Source organism: Tiliqua scincoides, chromosome 8, assembly GCF_035046505.1.
Source record: "Tiliqua scincoides isolate rTilSci1 chromosome 8, rTilSci1.hap2, whole genome shotgun sequence".
NCBI lineage: Eukaryota > Metazoa > Chordata > Lepidosauria > Squamata > Scincidae > Tiliqua > Tiliqua scincoides.
In genome coordinates, this window is record NC_089828.1 from 47866990 (window position 1) to 47894742 (window position 27753).

At 46.6% G+C, this 27753-nt stretch overlaps 1 protein-coding gene across 1 annotated transcript in view; it reads left to right on the forward strand.

The window, feature by feature from the left end:
- PITPNA (phosphatidylinositol transfer protein alpha) overlaps nt 1–27644 on the forward strand; it is a 29798-nt gene extending 2154 nt beyond the window's left edge. Inside the window, exons 2-12 of the mRNA XM_066636050.1 lie at nt 1327–1357; nt 10411–10556; nt 11360–11451; nt 17683–17690; nt 18512–18586; nt 19647–19730; nt 20696–20773; nt 22188–22298; nt 22869–22991; nt 23630–23707; nt 25108–27644. Coding sequence (XP_066492147.1) covers nt 1327–1357; nt 10411–10556; nt 11360–11451; nt 17683–17690; nt 18512–18586; nt 19647–19730; nt 20696–20773; nt 22188–22298; nt 22869–22991; nt 23630–23677 — 796 coding nt within the window. The 3' untranslated portion in view covers nt 23678–23707; nt 25108–27644. The remainder of the gene's footprint in view (nt 1–1326; nt 1358–10410; nt 10557–11359; nt 11452–17682; nt 17691–18511; nt 18587–19646; nt 19731–20695; nt 20774–22187; nt 22299–22868; nt 22992–23629; nt 23708–25107) is intronic.
- Nucleotides 27645–27753: the final 109 nt, after the last annotated feature.

Consider the following 27753-nt stretch of genomic DNA (forward strand, 5'->3'; position numbering starts at 1 on the left):
TCTGTTTTCAAATATAGACACTTGCCAACTTGCGTACCAGAAAAAATTCATCTCCTTATTAGGAGCTTGGCCTGCCTATCTTGAATGTGTTGCTTTGCTCCAAATGATGCTTTGCCTGACTTTCTTTGTCACCTCCTTATTATAACTTAGAAAACACAGGTTTTGGATCTCCTCTGACCAATTATAGGGCTGGGAAAAGTGTGACACTTTTGCACAGTGCTGGAATCAAACCATTCTGGTACTAACTCCTAAATTTTGCCTCGATGTCTGAGAAATTGGAATATATTTCAGGATCTGAGTAATGATGGAAAAGCAAGGAATTGCTATTCACTATTCTGTTTTTCTTACTTGAAGTGCCGGAAAATGCTCATTCTTGAGTTTCTATGAAACTCTTCCAGGTGTCCTCCTCCTTCCTCCACCTTTTGACCTTGATATTTCCTCATAGCATAGTGCCAAGTCTGAGATAAGATCTACTCTCACAGTGCATCCAATCGTCCTCAATCATATGAACCAGGCCTCCAAAATACGCCAATCTGTGGCCTGGCAATGTAACCTATATTGGTCTTTGCTGTGTGTACGGGTCATTCAGAGATCGCCAACAGGAAGGGGCATGTCCGGTTGTGTCCTTTTATGTTAAAACTGCCCTGTGGAGTGCCTTGAACCTTTCCTGCTTGCCACTTCCCATTCCATTATCTGTGTGCTTTTCAGGAGCCCATGTGTCAGACTTGAAGTCATTGTAAGCTTTACCAGATACTAAATGCTCTTGATAAGGAGAAAAATGTGTTATGTGGGCTTTTAAAAAGTGTGTATGTTTTCTTTGTGGTTGTGTTCACCATAATAACCTGTAAAAGATGAGATCCTACTTTTATGTTACTAGTGTTGTGTTTTTATGTGTTAAATATCTTTGGGTTTGTCCCTGTGGATGTAGTTTCTTTTGTGACTCAGTGAAAGTGTGTTCTCTCCTGGTTTTCTTGCTCTGCATTTCTGTGCCTCCTGTGAAACTCTTCTTAGTTTTGTCTTTTCTACTTCCACCAGGCTTTCCTGGTGAATGTAGAATTCGCATGTGAAAAATCCATCAGTGTTTTGGGATCCTGTAAGGAAATGTCCTGTATGTGAACAGAAAAGGTTTAGTAAATTCTTGAGTGAGTTGCCTTGGGAATGGCAGGCAGCAAAGATGAGCCCATCCTGACAGGCTGGGGCGGGGGGCAGGGAATGGCATAGAACTGCCTGGGCTGTGGCCCTCAGATGTGACCATGAGCTGTTACTTAACTGGTCCTTGTTACTGGGTCTTAGTGATTTTTCCTTTTGTCCTCTCTTCTCTTGCAGTCGTGTCCTTTTGCCTGTGTCTGTGGAGGAGGTAAGTTGTGTGATTTTTTTTTTCCCCCCTTCTGTTTCTTCCTTTTCAGGAATTTGTTAATAGTCTTGTTTAAACTTGTGGACAATGCCAAAGCCCTGAAGATGAAGGCTGACATTCACTTCTCCCAGGGTATCCGTGAAGGAGTGAAACTCAGTACACCAATTCTGCTACCAATTTTGCAAGTGCTTCTTGATGATCGTGAACACATTTCCAGAACTCTCTTGTAAGGGGTGTCCTTTCTAATATTGAAGCATTCTTAGAATAGAGACAGCCACTTTGAAAATGCATAGCTAATTTATTTCTTTGCTGGGCTCGGTCTCTTCTTACACTGTCTCTTGATGCTTTGCTGGTGTAGGAAAGTGCTTAGCCCACATTGGGTGGGGTGGCATTCCTGTGCATATGTAATAAGCTGCATATTCTCAGAGCCGCACTACAGAGTATACCCAGTTGTGTCTAATTTCTCCCACTTTTAAAATCAAATATGATTTCAGTTTTTCTTCTCTCCCCCCCCCCCCAATTGGATCTTTTTCTGCTTAAAATCCCCCATCTGTTTTTTTGCCTGCAGTGGAAAAATACAAATTCTTGTAGCTCTTCCTCCACAGGTTGGAAAAACAACTGAGGGGTATAATCTTGAGCATGACTGCTTGTAAACGTGTATTTTACTCCCAAGATAGGCCTGATCCAGCCCTCCCAAGCTTTCACTTTCCTGATCCAACAGATGTTGATTCCCCAGAAGGGCAAATGGTTTTACTCATTTGTATCAGGGTGAAAAAGTGATTCTGTGGTGTGCTTTGATATCTTCCTGAGGCTGCAAGGCAAAACCCAGCTGTGGCCAGAGGATAGAAGTGAGGCAAAATGCATCACTTGTATATCAGTTGTATATGGTGGCATGAGTGTGTCATCCTTGATCGAGAGGGTAACCCAGCAGAGTCAAAAGGCAGGAAATGGATTGGGGCACAGTCGTCTTGCCTTTGCCAGCACCCTGTTGTCTGCATCTGCTGGGCTCCTAGAAGCAAAGATGTCTCAACCAGTCTAAGGTACTTCTTAGACTGTCCAGTGGACTGCCTCTTGAGTATATTGCTTACCTACCAGTAGCCCAGCATAGCCTGCTGGTTATCTGTGAATTGGTAGGACAAGCAATAGCTGCATCAGGAGGCACCTGAGGCAGAGCTGGAAAACCCTAAATGAATCCAGAGAGGGAAACAAGTGAACTGCTTCCGTGATGAGAGAACTAACTGGAACTCTCTCTGAATATTGAAGCACTCTGACATGCCCTTTGGCTGGTGTCCTCCAGCTTGGCTGGTGTTTGTTCTGGTCTCCTGATACTAAAACCTTGGATTCTAGGACTCAGTTCTGTTTTGCTATGAGGGGGCATGTAGGGGCAGGAGCTAGCTTCGGTTGGTTGAAGCATAGGTTACTTAGGAAGCTGTCTTATGCCAAGTCAGACCTTTTATCCATCTAATTCAGTATTGTCTTTCCTGGCAGCTGCTATTCAGAGTTTTAGATGCCATCTTTCCCAGTCCTGCCTGGAGATGCCAGGGATTGAATGCACCTTCTGCATGCATAGATGCTCTCCACCACTGAGTTACAGTCCTTCCCCAGGTTTTATACCTGTGGTGACAGATTATCTGCTAGCTAAGTGTCATGATGCAGACTGTCAACTCTGAGTTGGAAATTCCCTGTTCAAATTTGACCTCAGCCATGATCTCACTCAGGACACTTTAGAACAAATTGTTCTCTCTTGACCCATATATAAGAGTGGAAGCATAAAAGTGGTCAACCCTGCAGAGTTGTTTTAAGGGTCACTGTGATGACATTCACATGAAGTTCACTGATCTCCACAGGGAAAGTGCAGTGTACCTACAACATGTTCAGTGCTTGTTGGCACCACGCCTGTCCTGGCTTTTAGCTTTGCGGTGGCCTGTCTTTGGCTCTGAACTTGCAGGCATCATCCCTGTCAAGACAGGGAGCAAAGACAAGGAGATTGTGTTTCCCAAATGCCTTGTCTTTACCTGTGATGTGACTTGAAGGGAGGAAGTTGGCTGCCACCATCACTACTTCCTAGTGCCTTTGTGTTCTTGTACAACTTAGTCATCTAGATGGCACAGTGGTGGGTCAATCCCTGGGCCTTGCCTATGGCGTCTGATGGTGCAAGTGCGGGCCATTTCCCAGGCACAGCTATTTCCACATTGTGGTTTTCTGGCGCCCTAAAGGAGGTTAATTGATATTTGCTGCTGATTCAGTCTCTTACACAAAACTCCCTCTGAGACCTTCACTCCTGTTTGTGGCTTCAGTAACATTTGGCGGCTTCCAGAGCACAGATTGCAAAAGGCAAACTTGTCTCCTATTTCAATTAAGGAGACTGAGAAATCAGAGGTCCTTGAATGGATTTTCAGATGTGGATGTGGCACAGAAGCAGCAGCTAGAGGACCCCAGGGTGCTTGTGTGTGTGTGTCTCTAGGGGTTAGTCCTGATCTTACTGACAGGCTACTTGGTTTGAGTCTCTGCCATTAGTCTTTCTGAGTCATGTCAGAAAGAGCAGAGGAAGAGAGGATGTGTGCAAATGCAAGGCTAGATTTGGTTCAAGACTGCCAGTGGCAAACCTTGCTTCCTAGTCTCTTACCCTCCCTCCAGCAAAACAAAAGTACTCATTAAAAATCCATCCCTCCAGTAACAAACCTTCTGGAAGTCAAAGCAAATGTTTCCCTTTTATATTATGTATGCTAACTGGGGTTTACATGGTTGTAAATGGCTTTTCTCCCCACTCTGTGTGGGCATTTGGGAAAGCCATGACAGAAAACATTAAACTGGTTGTGGGGTATAAGCAAAATGGGGTGAGGGGATCTTCTCGCTATCCAGAGGAATTTGAGGAATTTTTTATTTTATCCAGAGGTATACGTACTTTAGGCTTGGATCCAAAAGCCCCCTCTCCCACATCCCAATTGCTTGATTACTGACAGTTTCAGCCATACATGTGGGTGTGTGCCCAGCTGCTACTTCTAACAGTGCCATTTGTGCCCACTCTCTGTGCATTCCACCCCCCTTTTATGTAGATGGAGGTTCTCTGTTTCCTAGCTGAATTTCAACCCAGAAGTTGAAATTCCTAGGAGTTGCTTCCTAGGAGCGAGCCAATCCCTAAAAGCAGGGCCAGCCCAGACATCTGAGTGCAAGAGGTGGCTTGTCAAATGCTGTTTCCTCCCTCCTTTGATGGTGACATGTCAACTGTCTCTGCCATTTCTTGTCTTGCTCTCTGAATTTCTAAAGGAAGAGAGGAACAGAGCAGAAGAGGAAATGTAGAAAAGGAGTGATGGACTTGGAATGATGGAGATGCTTGAGCCCAGTGGTTCCTAAATTTATTTTCATTGCACCACCTGCATGCTGCAGGTGCGGAGCTCAGCACCTAGATATAGTTGGCGATGATGCTGCACGTGATCGGGTCACCACCACTTACTTCCGGGTTGTGAGCACATGGTGTGACCCAGAAAATGGTGTTAAGAGGCTCAGGATGGGTGGGTGACCCCTTCATACAGCAAAAACTTCACCCACAAAGTTCTGCCTGTCAAGCCTTTTACTGCCATTTTCTGGGTCCCATTGTGTGTGTGCTGCTGGAGGGAGGGAAGCATCCTGCAGTGTCACTGTGCGGCCGCTGGCAACTGCAGGGAGCCACGACACCCACTTTGGGAACCTCTGTTCTAGTCCATCCCTCTTCTCTACACTTTCTTTTCAGTTCTGTTTCCCCCTTTCTTGATCGTCTCAGTTGGCCTGATGGACAAGAGATGAGAAAGGGGACTGAATGTTTCCAAAAAGTGTTGTGTCCTACCCTTGCAACCCACAAAGACAGATCTAGAAATGTAGAGCTTCAAGGTTCTTGGTGCCTAACTACACTGGAGTGTATGGAGAACACAAGTGCTTCAACACCACTGGTGTGCCGGAAAGAGCAGAGAACTCCTCCGGGGGATTCGAGCAATGAAACCAGCTGCGTTCTTCCAGGGAAGGCAACAAGCCCTCTTCCTTGGGAATGGAACTTGTCTCTTCAGATACTTTCGCCCAAAGATTTGTCTGGAATCTGCTCTTATTTAACACCCCAGTTTATCTGGGCCTGCTTCCTTGTACCAATGGGATTAGAGGATCAGAAATAACAGGGAAGATTAAAGGGTGAAGATGGTGGCCTGGCAACCTGATCCTCTTAGTGCCTGAACTCTAACATGTGGAGCGAGAGGGTGTAGGAGAGAGTGAATGAACAGTGAGTCAGTGTTGGTGGCAACACATTATGCTGCTTGTCCCCAGGAGACCCATCCCAGAGACTTCCCCCAGAGTGGACAAAGCTCTTCAATCCACCCAAGCACTTTCCCTTTTGGCTGCTTGACTGGGCAGCCCTGAGCTCTGCTGAAAAGTATCATAGTTCTTGCAGCAGGGAACTGGTATCTGGTCTTGAGCACAGGGCAAATGGCTCTTTTGCTGGCTCCATTGCTGTCTGGGGAGGGAAGAAAGAGAGGAATGTGTTACTGGAATTAGTTTTTCTCCTGAAGGGAGCAGCGGAAGAAACGTGCTGAGGCTCTCAGCCTTTCTTCACCATGATCCAGAAGTGGCCAGGCAACCAGCTGAGCAGATAAGAGCCAAGGTGGCCTTTGCTCAGGGTCAGTTTTGTACATGAAGCTCACTGGAGCAGTTGTCCCTGATGGTAAATTGATGGGGGGCACTTATCTCTATCTACCTCCAACGCTGCTGCTCCTACATCCTGGATTTAAAAGGGGAGCAGAACAGGAAGTGGTGAGCTCTGCTCAGTCTAACCCATCATTCTCATTTCCCCATGCCCTCTCTTCTTCCACTTACTGCCCTTCTTTTTTTCTGAATCCAGTGAGTTAGGAGTGGGAGGAACAGTGGGATCTGGTCTCTGTGGGTAAGGGAGGGCAGCATCTGGAAAACGGAAAAAGTCACTATGGAACACGTGGTCAGATGTTGTGGCCCTTTGCATCCCTCTCTGCAGCTATTTCAGGTTTTCTAGCAAATTGTGACTTGCAAATGTTCTGATCCTCTAGATCAGGGGTGTCCAAACGTTTTGGCAGGAGGGCCACATCATCTCTCTAACACTGTGTCAGGGGCCGGGAAAAAAAGAATTAATTTACAATTTGAATAAATTTACATAAATGAATATATAAGAGATGTAACATATGAATGAATGAAGGTCTTGCAGTATCTCAAGGCCTATTAAAGGCCTTGCACAAAGCAAGACCAGCCTTTCCTTCGCTGCCACTGCTGCATCACAGATGTGAAACAGCAAGTAGTGGAGGGAGCCCTTGTCCCACAGCTCAGGTGAGAAGTTGAACAGTTGTCCTCTTGCTGACAGCAGTTGCGTTGGGCCAGCACGGGTTCCCACAAGTCTCCCAAGGGCCTGGTTGAGAGCCCCCAAGGGCCGCAAGTGGCCCCCAGGCCAGGGTTTGGGTACCCCTGCTCTAGATCAGTGGTTCTCAAACTTTCCAGCACTAGGAACCACTTTTTTGAATGACAAACTGTTGGGACTGGAAGTTATGTCATGACTGGAAGTTATGTCATCGATTTAGGCTTCAAACCTAAGTTGCGATCAGCCAAAGGCCCCATTACGCAACACACTCATGCTGTTATTTTGCATAGCTTGGAATTCAAACATTCCAGCTCAAAAGTCAAAGCAGAACACAGACTCAGATCCTTCTCCAACCACACAGCCCCCCCCCCCTTTCCAGCATCCTGTCTTCCACCCTATTCAGGGCAAAGCATCGTGCCTCTCTCCCACTGGCAGCCTGCCCTGCCCAGCAGCCCTGTACCCTGTATTTTCAGCTCTGTATTTTCAATGGTGGCTGAGCTAGGTGCTACACAACCCACCTGAAATTGGCTCGTGACACACCTAGCGGGTCCTGAGCCACAATTTGAGAAACGCTGCTCTAAATCAATCTGAAGTTAGCACACAAAGCCTGACTCACTTTCAGTAAACCAAACTAGAAAAACACACCATGTTAGTTTCACACCGAATCAAACAAATCTGTTCTATAACAAAAGTATTGCCTTACAGAGGCCGCCAAACTGAGCCACTAGAAGAAGAGTCATTAGTTGTATTTGCAATATGTCTGTAATATTCATCACCTGCACGTTAATTTTACATGCTGTATAACTGTCTGAAAATTCCCCCCCCCCCTCAGTTCAGTTGAGATTAGGAGTAAAGTCAATAAACTACAATTAAAGGTTGCCAAGCTTCATTTGGCAATAATTTTTACTGTAGTAGTTTTAAGTATTTTCAGGCATGACAACGCAATAGCATGCACTTCTTTAGAATGCCTAAACATTAAGGAAGAAAGCTCTCAAAACGGCTCCTGCTCTAATTCCTGCATGCCTAAAGAGTATGCTGTCACATTTAGCATGCATGCTTTCCAGGGCCAGTCACCTAAGAAAAAATTATTTACATGCTTAAAAGTGCCCAGCTTTACTGGCATTGTCTTAATGCACAATGTTACTCATGAGTGTTATGAAGCAATGCATTTTCAGAAGCCACAAGCGTTCCACGGAAAGCTAAACGGCAAATGTTCCATTCTATGTCACTCTCCTGTGTTTGGATTTGCAAGGACTGTGCTACTGCTGGTGGCATAGTGGGCCCTTGCTCTTCCGTGACCTTCCTGCCTGAGCTTGCACAGCCTTCCTCTGTGGCATCTGCCTCTGGTTGCACAAGCAGCAGGGCCTTTCTGTCCTGGTCATGAGGAGCTGACTCTGGTTCCAGTGCTGTAAAATGTGGAAGCACTGGCAGAGTGTCATGAATACAGTTTAGGCTTAGGGTAGCATGTGAAGCCTGAACCAAGTCAGTAACGGAGAAGTGGCTAGCAGTTCCTAGCTGCAAGAATGAGAGTAAACAAACAAAAATATTGTTGTCTCTCCTTTGCTGGCCAGAAAGGACAGACTCCTTGCCACAGTATGTGGTGATGGCATCTGGCATGGACGCCTTTAAAAGGGGATTGGACAAGTTTCTGGAGGAAAAATCCATTATGGGTTACAAGCCATGATGTGCATGTACAACCTCCTGATTATAGAAATGGGCTATGTCAGAATGCCAGATGCAAGGGAGGGCACCAGAATGAGGTCTCTTGTTATCTGGTGTGCTCCCTGGGGCATTTGGTGGGCCACTGTGAGATACAGGAAGCTGGACTAGATGGGCCTATGGCCTGATCCAGTGGGGCTGTTCTTATGTAAGAATTACAACCCATTGGAATGTTTAACACCTCAGTAGACTGAGGGGCGCCTGATCAAGCAGAATGGAATGCAGCTATGGATCGCCAGTTGGGAGGGGTAAGAACTAGGAGGACTAGCAACCAGACCCACTCTGAGATGATTCTGTCCTCAAAAGTTTCTGATTGGACAGTCTAAATAAGTATGAAGTCACCTCAGCACTATTAGCATAAGAAGTATAATAATGAGTGCCCAAGGGGTGTGTCTGGTTCCTTCTTGGACAGAAGTTTTGGGTGCAACTTCCTGCACGCTGGAGCTCCATTGTCCACCATGGGCATCTGGCCTCACAGGTAGTCTGGAGCTAAGAGATCTACAAGAGTAACTGACCCAGGTGAGAGATAGGTATTAACAGAGATAACCAGCTAGCTTTATTATTTTATTGCTGATATGTTTCCTAGATGTTTATGCCTCTAGCATTTGCTGCCTTATGTACTTAATAAACTAAAATCTTTTATCAAGTTGTTTCATTGTCTGTTGGGGACAAAGGTTCAGAATCCTGCCTAGCCATTCAGCAAGCTACCAAGTGCTCATTGAGGTCTAGTAACTTGAGGACTGAAACCTTAATTGGAGAAAGAGCTCAGTGCCTGCAAGGGATAGAGTTAAGCCTAGAGGGTCTCAGTGTCCCTGGACTGAGGCACTGGCACATACTGGTGGCAGTACTACTGGACAGGGGGGCCTTAAGGGCTTTGGGGTTCAAGAACCAAGAACTCTGAGCACCCCAAACCCCCCTAAGTTTGCGACACAGAGATCTTGCCATCCTTGTTCACTGGGGCGGCCAGGTTAGTGAGAGGAAGCAGCATCCCTGTCGTGGCTAGCACTGCCCCAGTTTCAGGCTGTTGGGATCTGTGTAGTGGTTGTGGGCCACCCACCTCAATGCCTTGGTTGCTGCTGTTAGCGTGATTATAGATGGCTATGGCTCAAAGCCTGGCACTCAGAAGGCTGCAAGACATAAGTGGGTGATGCCACCTGCAGGCTTCTGGCACTTCCTTCCGGAAGGAGCAATAAGCAGACTGATTGGGGTCTCACAGGCACCTTTTGGCATTTGGCAGGCAGGTGTGAGCTGCCAGCTGCTTGCCACCAAACCCGCAGAACTCTTCAGATCTCTGGCTTTTTCAGGTTTGTGAATATGGACTTTGTTGTTGTTCTGTATGTAACTGTGCTATTCAAATAAGCACCAAATTTCCCTGCATGTTTTAACGGATATTTTCTTCCTCCTGCTGAAGCTTGTGCAAGAGGTCCAGAGTATAAATACTGTACAAAGGGAAGGAACCATAAAGGGCAGGATAGTTGCTGGCTTAATTCTAATATTTGGTTGGACTTCCTTTCTTCTTGCTCACCTAACCTGTCTAGGTGGACGGGTAGACTGCTGTTGTTTTTCAGGGCTGGATTAACCAGTATGCTAAGTATAGAGTATGGTCCTAGATCTAACTTCATGGTATTCACTTCTGCACTAAGGTAGCTTCCAGCTTGGGGTTTCATTGAAGTCTGCAGCATATGTGACATAGTGCTTGTCAAGGGGGCAGAGGAACAGCTGGCCCCTTTTCTGATGTAGAAGGGTTTGTTTGGTCAGCCGGAAGAAGAGATGACTGAAGATCTTCGGTGGGGTGGAGGGGGTCCAGAGTAGAGCAATGTAACTGCAGCCTTGCTGGGGTTACATTTTAGAATATATGATCCATACACTTCTTTGGTTGTGGAGAGTGCAAGGTAGACTCTGCTACTGTGCCATTAAGTCCCAGTTTGTCCATCCATCTTTTCTTCCTTTGTGCTTACCCTGTAATAACTCTGTGATTTGCCTCTTCCTTCAGTATCAAGTGGGGCAGCTGTACTCAGTGGCTGAAGCTAGCAAGAATGAAACCGGTGGGGGTGAAGGGGTGGAAGTCCTGGTGAACGAGCCCTATGAACGTGAAGGGGAACGTGGACAGTATACTCACAAGATCTACCACTTGCAGAGGTAGGTGGCAAAGAAGACCCCCTTAGCCAAGAAGGTATTCAGAGATGTGGTGTTAGTTTAAAAAAAGCCTTACTTTCGCTTCCCTGGAGTAGGAAGTATAACCTGTTGGCGTTTTGTCTGCTTGGCTTTGCCTTTGCCAAGACTTTGGGGAAGAAGAGTGGGTGTGTTTAGACTGTCTAAACTAGGCGCTGGAAAGAGCGGGTTGCCTCTTCAGGGTTGCCTCTTTAATAAGCCGCCTTGAGTCCCAGAAAGAGCTTGTTGCTGGCTAAAAAGACACTCAGGCAGACTGGGGGGCAGGGGAGTGTTTCCCAGTGTGGGTTCTAGGGAACCCAGAAGCTTGGGAAGAACATAGCATTTTCCTTTCTTGAGCCAGTCTCAGTATGGAGACACCCTCCCAGCTTCACATGTCAAATGGCCATTTGCTGGATTTGGGAGCCATTCTGTGGCCGTAATCCTGAGAGCAGGCAGGTAGACCTGTGTGATGAGCTCTGAGGCTTCTCCATCTTGAACTTTTGACTCGGCTGGCAGCATGCTAAGGCAGGATGAGTTGCAAATGGCCATTTCCTATCATGCTTCTGCAAGCAGAGCTGCCCTTATCCACTGGATCATAACCTTTTTGGTGTTCACTCTGTATTGGGTCAGTAGGGAGGCAAACCTTTTTATTTTCGCATGTATGTGTCAGATGTTTATGTTCAGCAGCTGGTGGTAGAAAGAAAGCAGCCCAAATAGTTCGGGGTCAGTTCTGGGAAGCAGGTCTGAGATGCAGTTGAAGGTCCACCATCTTTTGTTTCCTTTCTCTGCAGCAAAGTCCCACCTTTTGTGAAAATGTTGGCCCCAGAGGGTGCCCTCAATATCCATGAGAAAGCATGGAACGCATATCCTTACTGCCGAACTGGTGAGTACATGTGGGCAAGGATCCAGAATGCCTGAACATAAACCTTGCAATTCTCTCCACTTGGAAATGCACAATAATGCCAAGTGTCAGAATCACTTCCAGAAGCGTTCAATGTATTGGCAACTTTCCTTCAGTCTCGAAAGACTATGGTATCGCGCTCTGAAAGGTGGTTCTGGCACAGCGTCTAGTGTGGCTGAAAAGGCCAATCCGGGAGTGACAATCCCTTCCACACCGGGAGCAAGTGCAGTCTGTCCCTGGTCTGTCTCCCTGGCTATGGGCCTTCCTTCTTTGCCTCTTAGACTGTTGGCAAAGTGTCCCTTCAAACTGGGAAAGGCCATGCTGCACAGCCTGCCTCCAAGCGGGCCGCTCAGAGGCCAGGGTTTCCCACTTGTTGAGGTCCATCCCTAAGGCCTTCAGATCCCTCTTGCAGATGTCCTTGTATCGCAGCTGTGGTCTACCTGTAGGGCGCTTTCCTTGCACGAGTTCTCCATAGAGGAGATCCTTTGGGATCCGGCCATCATCCATTCTCACAACATGACCGAGCCAGCGCAGGCGTCTCTGTTTCAGCAGTGAATACATGCTAGGGATTCCAGCACGTTCCAGGACTGTGTTGTTTGGAACCTTGTCCTGCCAGGTGATGCCGAGGATGCGTCGGAGGCAGCGCATGTGGAAAGCGCTCAGTTTCCTCTCCTGTTGTGAGCGAAGAGTCCATGACTCGCTGCAGTACAGAAGTGTACTCAGGACGCAAGCTCTGTAGACCTGGATCTTGGTATGTTCCATCAGCTTCTTGTTGGACCAGACTCTCTTTTTGAGTCTGGATAACGTGGTAGCTGCTTTACCAATGCGCTTGTTTAGCTCGGTATCGAGAGAAAGAGTGTCGGAGATCGTTGAGCCAAGGTACACAAAGTCATGGACAACCTCCAGTTCATGCTCAGAGATTGTAATGCAGGGAGGTGAGTCCACATCCTGAACCATGACCTGTGTTTTCTTCAGGCTGATTGTCAGTCCAAAATCTTGGCAGGCCTTGCTAAAACGATCCATGAGCTGCTGGAGATAATGTGCCTTATTATGTCACATTCTTGTCTGTGTTTGATTTGGCTGGTGTGATAGAATCACCAAGGTCAGTGTTGAGTGTTGTTTTGTCTTTGGAACCTGCTGGCATTGGCCTTCCCACAGGAAGGCACTCATTCAGTTTCCTTGATGGGAAAAGAAAACAGAAACGGGGCAATTCTATAGTGAGGCAAACTGAGGCAGTGTCCTCAGCTGGCAGATTACTGGGAGTGGCATGAGAGCACCTGCCCATTTCCAGCCCTGTCTAGTTTGGCAACATGGGAGGGTCCACTCCACCTGCCTACTGCTGTCACTGCCACCTCATGCAGATTTGAAAAAGAGTAGGAGGCGGCAGTGGAGGAGAGAATGGTAGAAAGACACTCTAGCCTATCACTTTCCTCCTCCTTTTCATATCTGAGCAAGGTGATAGTGAGGTGCACACTTTCATGTACCAAGCCAGGAAGCATGGTGTGTCTTGTGTGTGTGACAGACATTTTTTGACTGTCACCTCAAACGCCCAGAGATATTGGCTTATCCTTTTGCAGCAGCTCCTGCTAAACCCGGTACAAAGCCAAGTGTTCCATGTTGAGCTCACAGACAGCAAGGAGGCATCCTGGCTGTGTTTGCTCTAAATTGTCACTGAATGAATTCAGCAGATTGTCCAGGCAGTCCACTTATTTGCTGAGAAAAATAAGAACCTTTTAGCTTCACTAGCTTCAGGAACTGCGGAAACCAAGAACACAAGATCTTTCAGAGTTGCCACTGATGTCAATGTGGGGGTCTGGAGCACTAGGCAGCTGTCTGCTCCCTGGCACAGGACTGGGGTGGAACATCTGTCTTGGCAGAGCACTTGAGATGCACAGTGATGAAGCACTGAAGTGCCTGGGGCAGCTGTCTTGGCAAGAAGCTCCAGCTAGTGTCTGGCTTATCACATTAACACTTGCCTTAGAAAGGCTGTGTGCCAAGGATGTGGCCAGGGCATGGACAATATATCCCAGTACTGGTGTCTATCTGTGCACGGCATTTCACTGCCACTTAGTTTACACTGGTTTGACGTGCTTTCTCCAAACATGGGTGGGTCCTGGATACTGTAAGCCTGAGAGTGTCGTATGGGATCATTTGAGGTTGCTCACTCACTGACAGCCTGTTCCTGTGCAGGTGGGCATCTGCTCACCATCCTGCATTCGGAACTATAGCAATGGCCAAACCCTTCAGCCTGGAGGCAGGTAGACTAGGCTCAGTTGCAATTTCTCACATTCCTCATTCTGCATTCCAACCTTAACTGTTCCCATATTATCACCCTTTCCTGTCTTGGGTGAGGAGCAAAGGATATTACAGGAATGCTGTTGGGAGTGAGAGCTGTGACTTCCTATCACTTTCCAAAACATTACCCTCTCTGGGGGCACATGGAAGTATGTTCTGTCCCCTTGGCCTGAGCATGAAAGCATTTCAGCAGCATAAGGAACAAGTGTGAACGAGCCCCTGGAGGAAATTGCTTTGTGTGGCTGCAAAGGTCTACCTGTCTGTCTTTGCACGCCCACATCATTTTGTGTGTGGTGACAGACGGTGGCCTCTGGGAAACCTCGTTGTCTGATCATCAAGGTCAACACTTTACTTGGAGGAAGAATGTTTCCTTAAATGTAGGATGTATGTGTCATTCTCTAAATATTTGAGTTTCTCCTGTGGTTTAAACATAACTATTAATATTTGATACCCAAACTTTATTAACTTGTGATGGTTTTGTTAACTGAGGGGACAAGGGAGGTGTTAATCTTACTGCTTTGTAATCAGTATTATCAACCAGTATTTGTCAATCACAGTTTTTTTTGAGGATTGACATGTCAAAATGGCAGAAATCATTCCCTGTTCTTTGTTACTTTGATCTCAGTTTTCCAGGATCAGAAAGGGAACTACTGGGCCAACCTGTCCATGAGTTTGGCTGAGGCATTCTCCGTGTTGGCAGTGGTGGAGTGTCTGCCTGTCTCCTGCTCCTCTTCTTGTTTCCTGGGTTCAAAAAGGCACAGGGGAACAGAATGGGAAGGGAGAGGAGAGCAGGGGTCTGTAATGTCTTAGAGCCTCTGGTCTACATTACTGCTCTCCTTCCTGCATGCTTCCTCTTCTGTTCCATTCTCCTCTTCCTTTTTTAATTCAGAGGGTAGGAGGAAGACGAATGGTGGGAGGCAATGGCTGATGTGCCACCAGGTATGAGGGCTGGTATTTGGTGTGCCATCTCAGGTGCCAGGGGTCTTGAAGTGCCCCTGGAGAAAAAGAGGTCAAGTCAGAGCTTCTCTGATTCTGGGCTCTTGCATTCCTGACCCCGTTTTTTGTAACTCTTTGGAAAATCTTCTGCCACCTCTGCTGAGTCATTGATCTGAAACCTGCTGCTGTTCCAGGACAAATACCTGACAATCTAGTCCAAGAGGGGACTAGGAAGCAAAACCACACTCTTAGGTTTTTTCAGGGTTCTCCAGAAGAGGCTTGACTGTACTTCTTGCCCACCTCCCTAGCCAGCTGCTGCTCAAACTGGCTTCTGTAGTAACTTTACTCCAGAATGGACATGTATTCCGACAGTTCTCTCTCAGTAGCTACTGCTCAGAACTGTGGCTTACCCTTTACTGTTGCTGTGGAGTGAAACCTGGGTTTGTGTTTTCAGGTTCCTCATGTGTTTGCATCTGATTTCTTAAAAGACTGCATAGCCCATTTTGTGTGTGTGTTTGCCCCTGGGGAGTTGGGCAATTGTGGTTTGGCTCCCAGCTGCCTCTAGTTATCCTCTGGTTTGCCTTCCTCCCCTTGAGATGGTGACCGACAGTACTCCCAAGGTGCTCTGGGGCCCATGTCACAGGAATAATGGTGGAGTTGTCTTGAATGTGAGTAGAGATTTTCTATCTCTCTCTTCTTCCCCTTTCTTGTTGCTGGGAATTTCTAGATGTTTCTCAATGGAAATTGGCAGAGAAGTGAAACCAACCTGGCTGGTTTCTCCCTTTAAAAGGTGGCATGACTCTCACAAAAGTAGAGCAGAATCCACTGCATTGCTTTAAAGCTGCAGCTTCTGTCCCACCAGCTCCAGCTCCTTGTTTTTTAGAATGGAAATAATGGAGGTGCCTGGCATGGTCTCCGGCTGTCACAAGATCTGCCAGAGCTTTGCTCATGAATAATTGAGCCTTGCTCTTGGAAGCGTATGGTTACTGGCAACCTGCCGTATAGTTAAGGCGTCGGGTCTAGTTACCTTGTGCTGGCATGAGGAGGACTGCAGTGGTCTGTGAGTCAGCCCTCTTGCTCTCCTATACAGAACTGGAGAGGGACGCCTTATCTGCAAGGTGGCAAAGAACTGGCAAGCAGCGGTCAGCTGACCACATTTTTTCTCATCTACCTGGATGGAGTCCAGGGCGCAAATGGTGGCAGGGCATAACTTAGAGAGGCTCATCTCAAACTATTGGGGCTGTGTCTGACTAGATTTCAGACCTGGAAGACAGGCCTTCTCTTGTTGAACGGAACTTGTAGACGGCCACAGTCATCCCCCAGAAGAAAAATCCACATCTCAAAGCAAGGTACTGCTTTTGTCCGGTCCCCAAAGTATCAAACAGCAAGCTCCCAAATTCTGCATCAGGTTGGTGAGCAAAAGGGCTGGTTATTTTGTCAGCGTTACCTCAGTCTGCAGTTTGTAAAATCTGAACAAGTGCCGTAGAACTCAGAAGCTCACTTTGTTCCTTTTGGTTGGTCCTAATAAAGCAGTTTTTCTCAAACTGTGGGTCAGCACCCACTAGGTGGGTCATGAACCAATTTCAGTCCCCATTCATTTCAATATTTTATTTTTAATATATTAGACTTGATGCCACCATGGTATGTGACTGCATTTGGGGAAATGTTACAGACCTGTACTTTTAACAAGCTACTATGTATATATTTTTAACAATGATAGTCAATGTAAGTTACTCCTGGGTAAGTGTGGGTAGGATTGAAACCTAGGATTGTCAGAAATGTTCATATGTGGTGATGACACTTCAGGTCATGACATCACTTCCAGTGGGTCCTGACAGATTCTCCTTCTAAAAGTGGGTCCCAGTGCTAAATGTGTGAAAACCACTGTAATAAAACATTGCCCAACTTCGGTTTTTGGATTTTTCTTCAGAGCAGTAGTCCTATAATAAATGCATAAGTGATTCCCCCACCCCCTTTGGGCGTCATCTCTTCCTTGTGCCCTAATGTTTATATTGCAGCCTCTTGGCTGCATTCTTTTGTACTCATAAACTCAATGGTGAATTAAGCGCACCGTGCAGCTTAAAGGGCTAGTGAAGAATGCACCAGGCTGCTTGTAGAAACATTCCCTCCCCTAGCTGCAGCTTGTGGGCCACAGGAAAATGGCCTTTGGTGCATCCAGTTTCCTGTAAGGATTCTGTTGAGATTTGCCTCTGCCTTTTTGCTTCCTCTGGAAGATTGGAGAAAACTGCACCAACAGGATATCTGTGTTCTATACGGAGCATGTTATTGAGCAGAGCAACAGATGTGGTGCATGCAGGCAGGGCATGCTTTTAAATATAGAACTGGAAACTGGAACCCTGAGTGATTATTGCTGTATTGAGCCAGGTTGGGGAGGAGGGATCCAATACTGTGTTGACTTTGGAGTGGTTGCTTGCGAGTTTTGGGGCAGTGAAGCCTCTCCTTCTGGAGTTTGATGAACATGCTTGCAAAATGCTGGCCAAAGACCTCTTGGCACCTGAGGTTGCATGCCAGACACTGCACCCTCTTACCAGAGATGTGCCAGCTGCTGCCTGGAGTGGTGGCCTTGAGCAAGATGTACTAGGCCACTACTGTTTTCTGCTCCATTCTTCCTCTTCCCTCTCTTCCTTTCAAACTCAGGTAGGGGAAGGAAGAGGAAGAGGAGTCATACAGGCAAGCAGACAGAGGTGGATTCCCTCCACCAATCTGTTGCCTGAGGCAGTCTCCTCAGTTGGCTTTGGACAGGCCAGCCCTGCATTAGCCCCTGCTGCAGCTGTGCTTGGCTATACAACAGCATTCCAGCTTGACACCTCCTAAGACTTGGTGCCTGGTGGTGGCTGCTATCATTGGTGGTTGGGGGTGAGAACGGGGAGGAGGGTCTTCCTATTCCAGTTCTGAATAATCATTTCTCAATAAAGCTGTGTTTCTTTCTTTCCATGTGTCAATACCTATCTTTTGGGACAGTTATTACAGTAAGTATGACTTTTAGTCCTTGTCTTAGAAGCATGCGCTTGATGTGTGAGCAGCGTCTCTGGCTTGCAGCTGTAACCTTTTGTACTTGATTGGAAGAACCATATATCTATATTGCCATGACAGAACTTTCTGTTTAGCTCTTGGCAAGTTTTGCCAGCCCCTTCTGACCTAGTCAACCCTATCCCAGTTGGCTCTTTAAAGCACTCCCTTTCCCATTGCCTGGGCACCTTTTTCTGGTGTGTAATAGTAAGCCTGATGCCCCACTCCAAGTCGCTGTATGTTTGTATGAAATTGCACATCTGTTCATATACTTCAGAGTATGTCCAGCAGAAATATGGCAGCCAGGACTTGCTCCATAGCTTGGTAGTATGATTCTGAAGAGTGAGTCTCTGCCAGCCAGAGCTTTTAGCACCAGACTAGGTGGATGAATGGTCTTGCTCAGAATAAGGCAGCTTTGTGTTCAAGCCTGAGGCTCTTCACTCAATCAGCATAATATCTGTCTTTCTCTTTTTAAGCTGAGAAAGGACTACTGGTTTGTTTTCTGTCCCATAGACTCAGTGGCTTACAGCTTTTTTCTTCCATGTGAATTGTCCTATTCCCAAAGAGCTCAGAGTGTAAAACGTTAACTCGCCCCAAGGAATTGAGAATCTAATTGAATATGGGGAAAGCAACAGGGGGAGGTTGAGCCACGGGTAGCCAAGGAGGAATATGAGCAAGGGTGTCTCCATGCCAGCTAGCTTACACCACCAAGCCAATTTATATTATTGCCTCCATTTCCTACTTTCCAACAGCAGGTAACTGGATCTTCTCTTTTTGGCAGAATGAGTACATGAAAGATGACTTTTTGATAAAAATTGAAACCTGGCACAAACCTGACATTGGCACGCAGGAGAATGTAAGTGCACTTGGCAGGGACTTTTGTGGCTGGATCTTGGTCTTGTAGGTTGGGCACTGAAAATAGGCCTTTGCATCATGTTTTTTGGGAAGCAGTGTCTGCAGCAAAATGGAATAAATTATTACATACTGTTTGTGTAGCACTTGATATCCTTATGATCTGGCAGTGCCCCTGAGTGGAATGCTTGCTGTGCTTTCCACTTTGCGGGGGGGGGGGGGGGTGAGGCAGAAAGGGAAATGGCGCAGTGGGGGTGGGTGCTTGATCCTAGGTGTGGCTGAGTGCCCGCCAGAATCCCTCTCCCTTGATTTCTTTGGCAGAACAATCTGCCTTCATGTGAAATGCCTCTTGTGAGCTTTGCAAGGCTGGCCCAAGTCCTCTCAGCACCTGACCAAATGCCTCCCCACTGTGCAAGGTATCTTGCAGTGCCAAATACCACCCCCCTTTCCCAGCAGTGCACCACTCACTATCACCACCCCCCACTCCCTCAATATGAAAAGGAAGAGGGTCATGGAGCAGGAGAAGAGAGTCGTGAGCTAGAGCATCTCTGATGCTCTTGCCCACCACTCACTTCCACTCTTGTTTCCTTTTTAAGCCCAGGGAACTAGAGGATGAGAAGCAGCAGGGGCAGAGCCCCCAGCAGTCTGCTTCCTGAGGTGCCCACCTCAGTCATCCTTGTGGTTGAGAGAGCCCTGGATGCTCTCATGCAGCAGAGCCTCAGATATACTGAAACATGTTTCTTAAGAGTATTGTGAGATAAGCCTTCAAGCGGGCAAGGCACGCTTCAGAATTTTCTCTGACATTCCCTCTTAAAGCAGCCTTTCCCGATCTTGTGTAGTTTTTGGTGAAGTGTTCCCTGTGCTAACACAGGGAGGAATAATTGGCTTCTTAGTTTGATTTTGGACAGGAACTGTTGTAGGGTGGAGGTGAGATAGAGTTGCATCGTCTTCCAGAGGGCCTGGCTCCCTTGTGTCACCTGCTCAGCTTCTTGTTCTAACCTGAAGCTGATGGTGAGTTGGATGTTCAGACATAAAGCAAGATCTATCCCTTGTGCTGCCTGCAGGTTCATAAGCTGGATCCTAATGAATGGAAGAATGTTGAAGCTGTCTATATAGACATTGCAGACCGAAGCCAAGTACTTTCAAAGGTACGGTAACAGGATGAGAGTGCCATACCAGGATGGATGCTCTGGAGGAAGGGTTCTCTTAGGCTAGTGGCTAACTAGATGGGGAGGAAAAAAAACAGTGGTTTGTTGGATAAAGACAAGCAGTGTACTCTCTGGGGCTGTTTATAGTAGGAAGAACTGGACCTTGGGCGCAACCACAAATAGCAAACTGGATGTGTCTGGCAGCAGAGGCTGGGCTAGATGTGACCTTGTGTTTTGTCTCAAAGCTTTACAACAAGATCATTTGCAGATGAAGATTGGAAATAATTTTTGCTTCGTGCTGGTTTTAAAACCTGATAAAGTCCCCAACCACTTAAATGTGTATTCTCTATGTGATTTTGTGTTCTTGTATGAGTCTAGGAAATAAAAATCCTCCTTTTTCTACTTGCAAGGGTCTGTAATGGAATTCTATTTCAAACCCAAAAGGACCTTAAATTTCAGCCCTAACACCCATTCTGCTGCCAGGGTCCTACAGTGGCAAAGAGGCTGTTATAGTTGACCCCACTACACGTTGACAAGATGTAGTTTGTGCTACAAGCAAAGAGTAGTACAGTGTATCATGCCAAAGGCAAAACAGAGCTGTTGACCCAAGAAGCCAAGCCACATGCTGCTGTGGAAGATAGAAATGTCCAGTGGGGAAGAGGGATTTCCCTCCTTCTTTCTGGTCCACAATACACAGGAGCATCAAGGTCTCGAAGATTCTGCCTCCATCTATCAACCATCCCTGATACTGTAGCAGAAGGGAGAAACAGAGAGCTTGAAGGGAAGGGGATGGTGGGAGGTTCTTTTTTCCTTAATTGCTTTGGGGGTTTTAGGCTAAGAGGAGACTTCTAGGAATGGAAGGGGACTGCTTTGTAACCATCTCAGAAAGAATCTTGCTGGCAGGGAGATGAGCTTTGTAGAACAAAATTCAGTTCTTAACTTCCCTCTTGCTTTCTCTGCAACAGGATTACAAGCCAGATGAAGACCCAGCAAAATTTAAATCTGTCAAGACAGGTCGTGGCCCTCTGGGGCCCAACTGGAAGGTGTGGATGCTGCCCTTTCTGATGACTGGTTTGGGACAATAGTTCTGTTCCAGTACTATGCTTGGTGCTGAACAGAGTGCTATATAAGTATTAAGGGCTCAAAGCACTTCAGATATGCCACTTCAGTCATAACATATGACAGATGTGTGACTGCCTGTATCTGTGTGCTTATAACATCCCCACAAGGTGAGCCAGTGTTGTCATAAGAACATAAGAACAGCCCCACTGGATCAGGCCATAGGCCCATCTAGTCCAGCTTCCTGTATCTCACAGCGGCCCACCAAATGCCCCAGGGAGCACACCAGATAACAAGAGACCTCATCCTGGTGCCCTCCCTTGCATCGGCATTCTGATATAACCCATTTCTAAAATCAGGAGGTTGAGCATACACATCATGGCTTGTACCCCATAATGGATTTTTCCTCCAGAAACTTGTCCAATCCCCTTTTAAAGGCATCTAGGCTAGACGCCAGCACCACATCCTGTGGCAAGGAGTTCCACAGACCGACCACATGCTGAGTAAAGAAATATTTTCTTTTGTCTGTCCTAGCCCGCCCAACACTCAATTTTAGTGGATGTCCCCTGGTTCTGGTATTATGTGAGAGTGTAAAGAGCATCTCCCTATCCACTCTGTTTATCCCCTGCATAATTTTGTACGTCTCAATCATGTCCCCCCTCAGGCGTCTCTTTTCTAGGCTGAAGAGGCCCAAACGCCGTAGCCTTTCCTCATAAGGAAGGTGCCCCAGCCCCGTAATCATCTTAGTCGCTCTCTTTTGCACCTTTTCCATTTCCACTATGTCTTTTTGAGATGCGGCGACCAGAACTGGACACAATACTCCAGGTGTGGCCTTACCATAGATTTGTACAACGGCATTATAATACTAGCTGTTTTGTTCTCAGTACCCTTCCTAATGATCCCAAGCATAGAATTGGCCTTCTTCACTGCTGCCGCACATTGGGTCGATACTTTCATCGATCTGTCCACCACCACCCCAAGATCTCTCTCCTGATCTGTCACAGACAGCTCAGAACCCATCAGCCTATATCTAAAGTTTTGATTTTTTGCCCCAATGACTTTACACTTACTGACATTGAAGCACATCTGCCATTTTGCTGCCCATTCTGCCAGTCTGCCATTCTTGTCGTCCTAGGAAATCAGTTTGCCTTGCCTAAAGTCACCCATTGAGTTTATGGCTGAACTGAAATTTAAACTGGGACTTCTGGGCTCGCATCTAAACTTTTAACTATTGTGCTGCACTGGATATGCCACTCCAGCTTGTTAGTGTTTGTGTTTGTACTGTATATAGAAGTATGAATTGGGAATGGGAGGAGAAAAAGCAGGAGCTGTTGACTTCTGGGTTGGGTTCCTGAATTGAAAAGTTCCAGTGTGAAGGATTTTTCTTTGTGCTTTCAGAAAGAGCTGGGCCAGCAAACAGACTGTCCGTACATGTGTGCTTACAAGCTTGTAACAGTCAAATTCAAGTGGTGGGGGCTGCAGAACAAAGTGGAGAGCTTTATACAGAAGGTAAGTAGAGATACGTACGTAAGCCACAGTGGTCCCGAGTGGAAAGAGGCACATGCATATCTTCCCCCACAGTCAGGCATAGATCAGGTGCCTGCTTACCTGAGAAGTCAGTTACAAGGCAGTGGAAAGCAGAATGGCTGCACAGAGACTCTTGAACCTGCCTTAGGTCTTAGGCAAAGACTTCAAGAATCTGAGCGGTGATGGCCCTTGTGGTTTCATGTCAAGAGCTACAATAAGCTGCCAAATACTTTGGGCTGCCTTTGCATCTGGGTCATGTGAGACTGTCTGCCGCCTGTTCTCACATTCTTATACAGGCCTTCAAGATCTCAGAATAGTCATTTTCTGGTAAAAGCCACAAATATTAGGCTTCCGTGATAGCTGGCATCCCAAAGTTCAGTGCTCTTTTTAGCAGAAATACAACTTAGGAGGCTGTGTTCCAGGCTGCAGTCATTGGACTCCAGCCCAGTGTGGATTAGTTTCCCCTCAAGCCACTGTGATCTACGGGGTGTTGGATATGAAAGGCCCTAATGCCAGCCTTCCAACCTGCTGGTTCTTTTTTTCCTTCTGCAGCAAGAGAGGCGGCTTTTTACAAACTTCCACCGGCAGCTGTTCTGCTGGCTTGATAAATGGGTTGATCTGACAATGGACGACATTCGCAGGATGGAGGATGAAACAAAGAGGCAGCTGGATGAGGTTAGTGCCTGCAGACAGGAACTGCTGAAGCTTGGTTCCTTTTTGACATGCCATGACTAAGGGCTTGAATTCAGACCAAGTGGCAATGACTCAGTGGGAAGTTTTTCTTGGGGGTTTTACACACTTGCGATTGCAAAGCATTTGTGATCCATGCCCCTACTTGCCTGTTGGGTAGAGTACAGCTTGTGCATGAAATGAGGTCTTGTGGGGAGATGTGTTCCTGCCTGCCTAGTTGATAGCCTGGTTTTGCAAATAATACAGGCCTACAAAATTGAGGGTCAGAAAAGTTTTTCCTAAACTTTATGGTGGTTTGATATGAATTTGGGATGCCGAGTCCAAAAATGGCATCCATTTTGCCCTATCATGCCTAGTTTTGGAGACATGGCATAGCCTCATTAGTGAGTGGTTCAAGCAGCTTCCTCATGAGGAAACCATGGTGTAGGCTTCCTCATGAGGAAGCTGTTTGAACATTCACTAAAGAGGCTATGCCGTGTCTCCAAAACTAGGCGTGATAGGGCAAAATGGATGCCATTTATAAAAGCGGCACCCCAAATATACCCAGGAATTGGTGTAACGTTTAAGGAAACAAAATGTGTGTTGGACTTTGTAATCAAAGAACACTTTTTTTCTTGCTGCAGATGAGAGAAAAAGATCCCTTGAAAGGAACCTCAGCTGCAGATGACTAACATGGATTCCTCTTTTTTTTTTTTTGCACAGTGAGTACCCAGAGATTTCCTTCCAAGTTTAAAAGAAGGCGATTCACACAATGTAAGGGTAGGATGAGGCCTGGTGAAGCAGGCACTTCAAGTAGTGGATTAGTAGTGACAGACCCAGTTCTGTACCCCTCCTCTGATGGTTGCCCATCTGCCAGCTTGCCTGCTGGCCAGCTGTGTGTCTGCCTGGGTGGCTTGACCTGGCCTGGTGCCACCTATCCCTCCTTTTCCTGCAGCACTCCCCGTAGTAGATCCTGGGGTGTGGAAAAGGAAGTAAGAAGAATAGAGTAGTAGCCTAGAGCATCCTTCCTCGGTTCCTTTTTCACTCCCGTGTTGTGCCATGGGGAGTGCTGCGGGGGGGGGGAGAAGGAGAAGGAGGAGTGGTGCGTGCCATTGCTGTTTGGAGAAAAAAGGTGGCATGCACTAATGCAACAAATGTAGAGTGGTAATGACTTGTTTCCTCAGGAGGGAAGTGGGCTTGGGCTGGTCCTGAAGATGTTAATAGGATTCCTGTAAGATGTGCCTTTCCCTAGGACAGCCATTTTCAACCACTGTGCCATGGCACACTGGTGTGCCATGAGTGGTCCACAGGTGTGCCACAGGAATTTGGGGGAAGGTTATTTATTAGTAGGGCCAGTGGGGAATGTGAGCCCCCCATTGGCAGCATGGTGTGTCTTGTCGATTGTCAAAAACCTGATGGTGTGCCTTGACAACTTTAGTGCCTTGTCAGTATGCTATGAGATGAAAAAGGGTTAAAATCGCTGCCCTAGGAATTCAGAAATAATTTAAACAATAAATGTTAGCAAAATGTCATGTTATACATGTTCAGTTCTTGGAGAGCAACTGCTTTCTCTGGGCAAGGGGGAGGCAGTAGTGCTTCTGAGTACAAGAAGGAGTGAGATGATCTTTGTTATCTTTTCGAATTCTGCAATATTGTACACTGGCTATTGAAATCATTTGTTCTGGTTCGAAACAGCAAAAGCCCTGTGTAGTCCCTCCATTTTAAAATGAGCACATGGGAATTGCGAGGGGTCGGTTCTCATTTATAACAAAACACCAAGAATTGGTGAACACCTTGATTATGGCCAAGGTGTTCAAGATTTAAACATTTCTTAAAAGTGCTATCCTCTTATATTTAGCAGGGGAAGAGCAACTGTCCCTTTTGAGCCTAACATGGTGTCTTTTGCAGTGGCTGGTGCATCTTTTTTTAGATCGTGAGCCCTAAAGGGACAGGGAACCATTTATTTACCTTTCTAGCTATGCAAACTGCTTCACAAACTACTTTTTGTTGAAAAGCAGTGTATAGGTATTCTTAATAGCAATAAAACCAATGTGTGATCTGCAGTGCTGACCTGTCAATTTGTCCATGTTAACCATTGTGCCCCCCTTTCTCTCCTGCTCAGTTTGCAAAACAGCCAGCAGGAAGGCCCAGGAACTCCGCTCTCTTGACAATGGACCATCTCTGGATCAAGTCCTCCTATATCCAGTCAGCAGGCGACTTCCAACCTCCCCTAGCTAACTCTAGTTGCCCTTTAATATCGTGAGCAAATAGACAGTCCTTCGGTCCTGAGCACTCTGGCATTGGCACCTGTGAAGGAGGCGGCTCCTTCAAAATGACGGCTGCATCTGCACCTTGGCCGCCTTCGGCAGAGAGTGTTCGGACCCATTTCCATGTGGCCCTCCTTGGTTTCCAAGTGACAGTTTTAGCTGAAATAGTCTTGTGATGTGGTGATTTAGATTCATGTATGTGTATATATATATATAAATTTTTTTTTCTTTTAAACACTGGGATAAACTGCTGCCTTCTATTTTCCTCCAGCTCTTCATCTTTCTGTGTCCATTTGTGGAGAGGGGAACTCAGTATTAGAGTGTGACAAATGCTGTTCTGTAGGGTACCAGGCTGACCTCTTTGATGATGGCCAGGGCTCCTGTTGTCCAGGAGCAGTCACTGCTAACACACACTCCCGAAGCACACAGGGAGTCTCTGCTGCTTGCCCCATTTATTGCTGCTGAGCCCATGTCAGGGTAGTTCTTGGGCCCTGAGCTCTCTGCATCAATATTTGCTGCTTTGGGGGCTTGTGTGTTTGAGCAAGCAAACGAATTGGCCTCTTCAGACTATTATGAAAACACTCCCAGGGAATTGTCTTCTGCTGCAGTTGATAAGCTGAATGGTGTTTTATCTGACAACAACAACAAAAATTGCACAAGCAAAATTCAGTTCTTCTCCTCAGTCCTGCTCAGGTGCCCATGTGGGTGCATGTGAGCAATAAGGGCTGTCCCTGAGCAGGGACTCACGGAGGGGATTGCTTGCTGCCTTTTGGCTGTAAAGAGTTGCAGGTCATGCCCTGAAGGTGACTTAGCTCTTTGCTGCCCATCCTTTGAGGTGATTCTAAAGTGAGGTGAGTGATTCACCCTTGAGGTGATTCTAAAGCCCATCCTTTGAGGTGATTCTAAAGTCCAGGCTTCATCTGCCAGAGGGCCAGTAGCTGCTTTAGACAATCAAATGAGCAGGATGGAACTGAAAAGACTCAGTTCAGGAGGTGTGAGCAGAAACTTGACCAGCTGCAGCAACTGCAACCAGGCCTCCCACTCTCCCTCCAAAGCAGGCTGTACCTCTGAGGCAGTGGCCCCTGCCAAGCACTTGGCTTTTGCTGTACGTTTGCAGGTGGGGGGTGCTCTAAGTACAGGTAAAGATTGCAGCTTTGCTTTGGAGAGGAATGGTACCTCTGAGGAGGCCATTTCTCTCTCTTATCCTGTTGTTTGTCCATTTGCCTTATTGATGTCCAAGTGCAATAAGCAAACGATCTATACCAGTCATACGCTCTCTTGGCTGATGCTTTCTTCGTGATCTCAGAGGGCTTTTTTGGAAAATTTAGTTTTAACAGACTTGCAAGGCAGAAATGAAGTTGGAACATGGCTCAACACTGGATTCTTGCCTATGTTTGAGAGACAGAGAGAGAGAATAAATCCCAGCAGTCAAGAAAAAACTGTTGGGTGCTCCTCTTTTCCTTCCCACTGGGACAAGTAAGCTCCAGCCTAATCATCCTCTACTGTAAAATACTGCAAATTGATAATTAACACTGAACATATTTTTGTGCGTAATGAAATGTAAGAGGATTCTGATGCTTGAGAATGTTACTGTTTTCATGGCTGTTCTTAGATCGCTCCTGCTGCTTTAAAGATTTTGTGTTTAGCTGAGAGGCTTTCTAGCTGGTGATACCACATCTCTATGGAAACAGATGGTGACATTTTAAAAAACAGGGGTGGAGGAGAAAACCAGAAGAGATTGTGGGTATGAAGGTGAAAGCTCTGATTAAAAACACAAAGCTTTCCTGCTTAGCAGTAAGAATGAGAAAAATGCAGAGAACTTCCAGTCGTCTGTGTATCTTTTGTTCTGCACTCCATGTTTTTGAGTTTATCCAGATGTTTTCTTTCTTCCTCCTGAGCTGCAGTTGAGGCATCTTATCAAGCCCTTCTCTCCCCAACTGCAGTGACTGATCCTTCTAGCACAGGAGAGTCCAGAGACATGAGCAGATGGTGATGCCAGTGCACTGCCCAACGGTTTGTGTTGGCTTCATCATCCATAACCCCCAAACCTGCTGGTTTCTGGAAGAAGGAGTAGGTTAGGGGGCTGAGACACACACCCTCTCCGGTTTCCAGCTTGTCCTGCTTGAGTGGCACTACAGTGGGGGTAGGGAGAGACCCCTATACTACCAGCACGCTCATGCCTTTCTGGGTTCATCCTTTGCTGACCCCTGCAGGGGGAATTTCCTGACCGGTTTTGATTGGTTCCTAGTGCAATTCCTTTTTCTGGCATACACTTTGTAGACTTGATTAGATTATCTCTTTGTTTCTTTAATGTGAGTTTGTGCCTTTTTGTCTCCTAATCTTCCAATACAGGCATATTGGAAACAAATCTAATAAAATCATAGAGACAGCATCCTGGAGTCTGGCTCAGTGGGTTTTTTGTTCCTCATCTTCCCTCACCCACTGTTTCAATTACATATCACTAAGAGGAGGAATCGGTCAGCTCAGCTCCTCACTTGGGA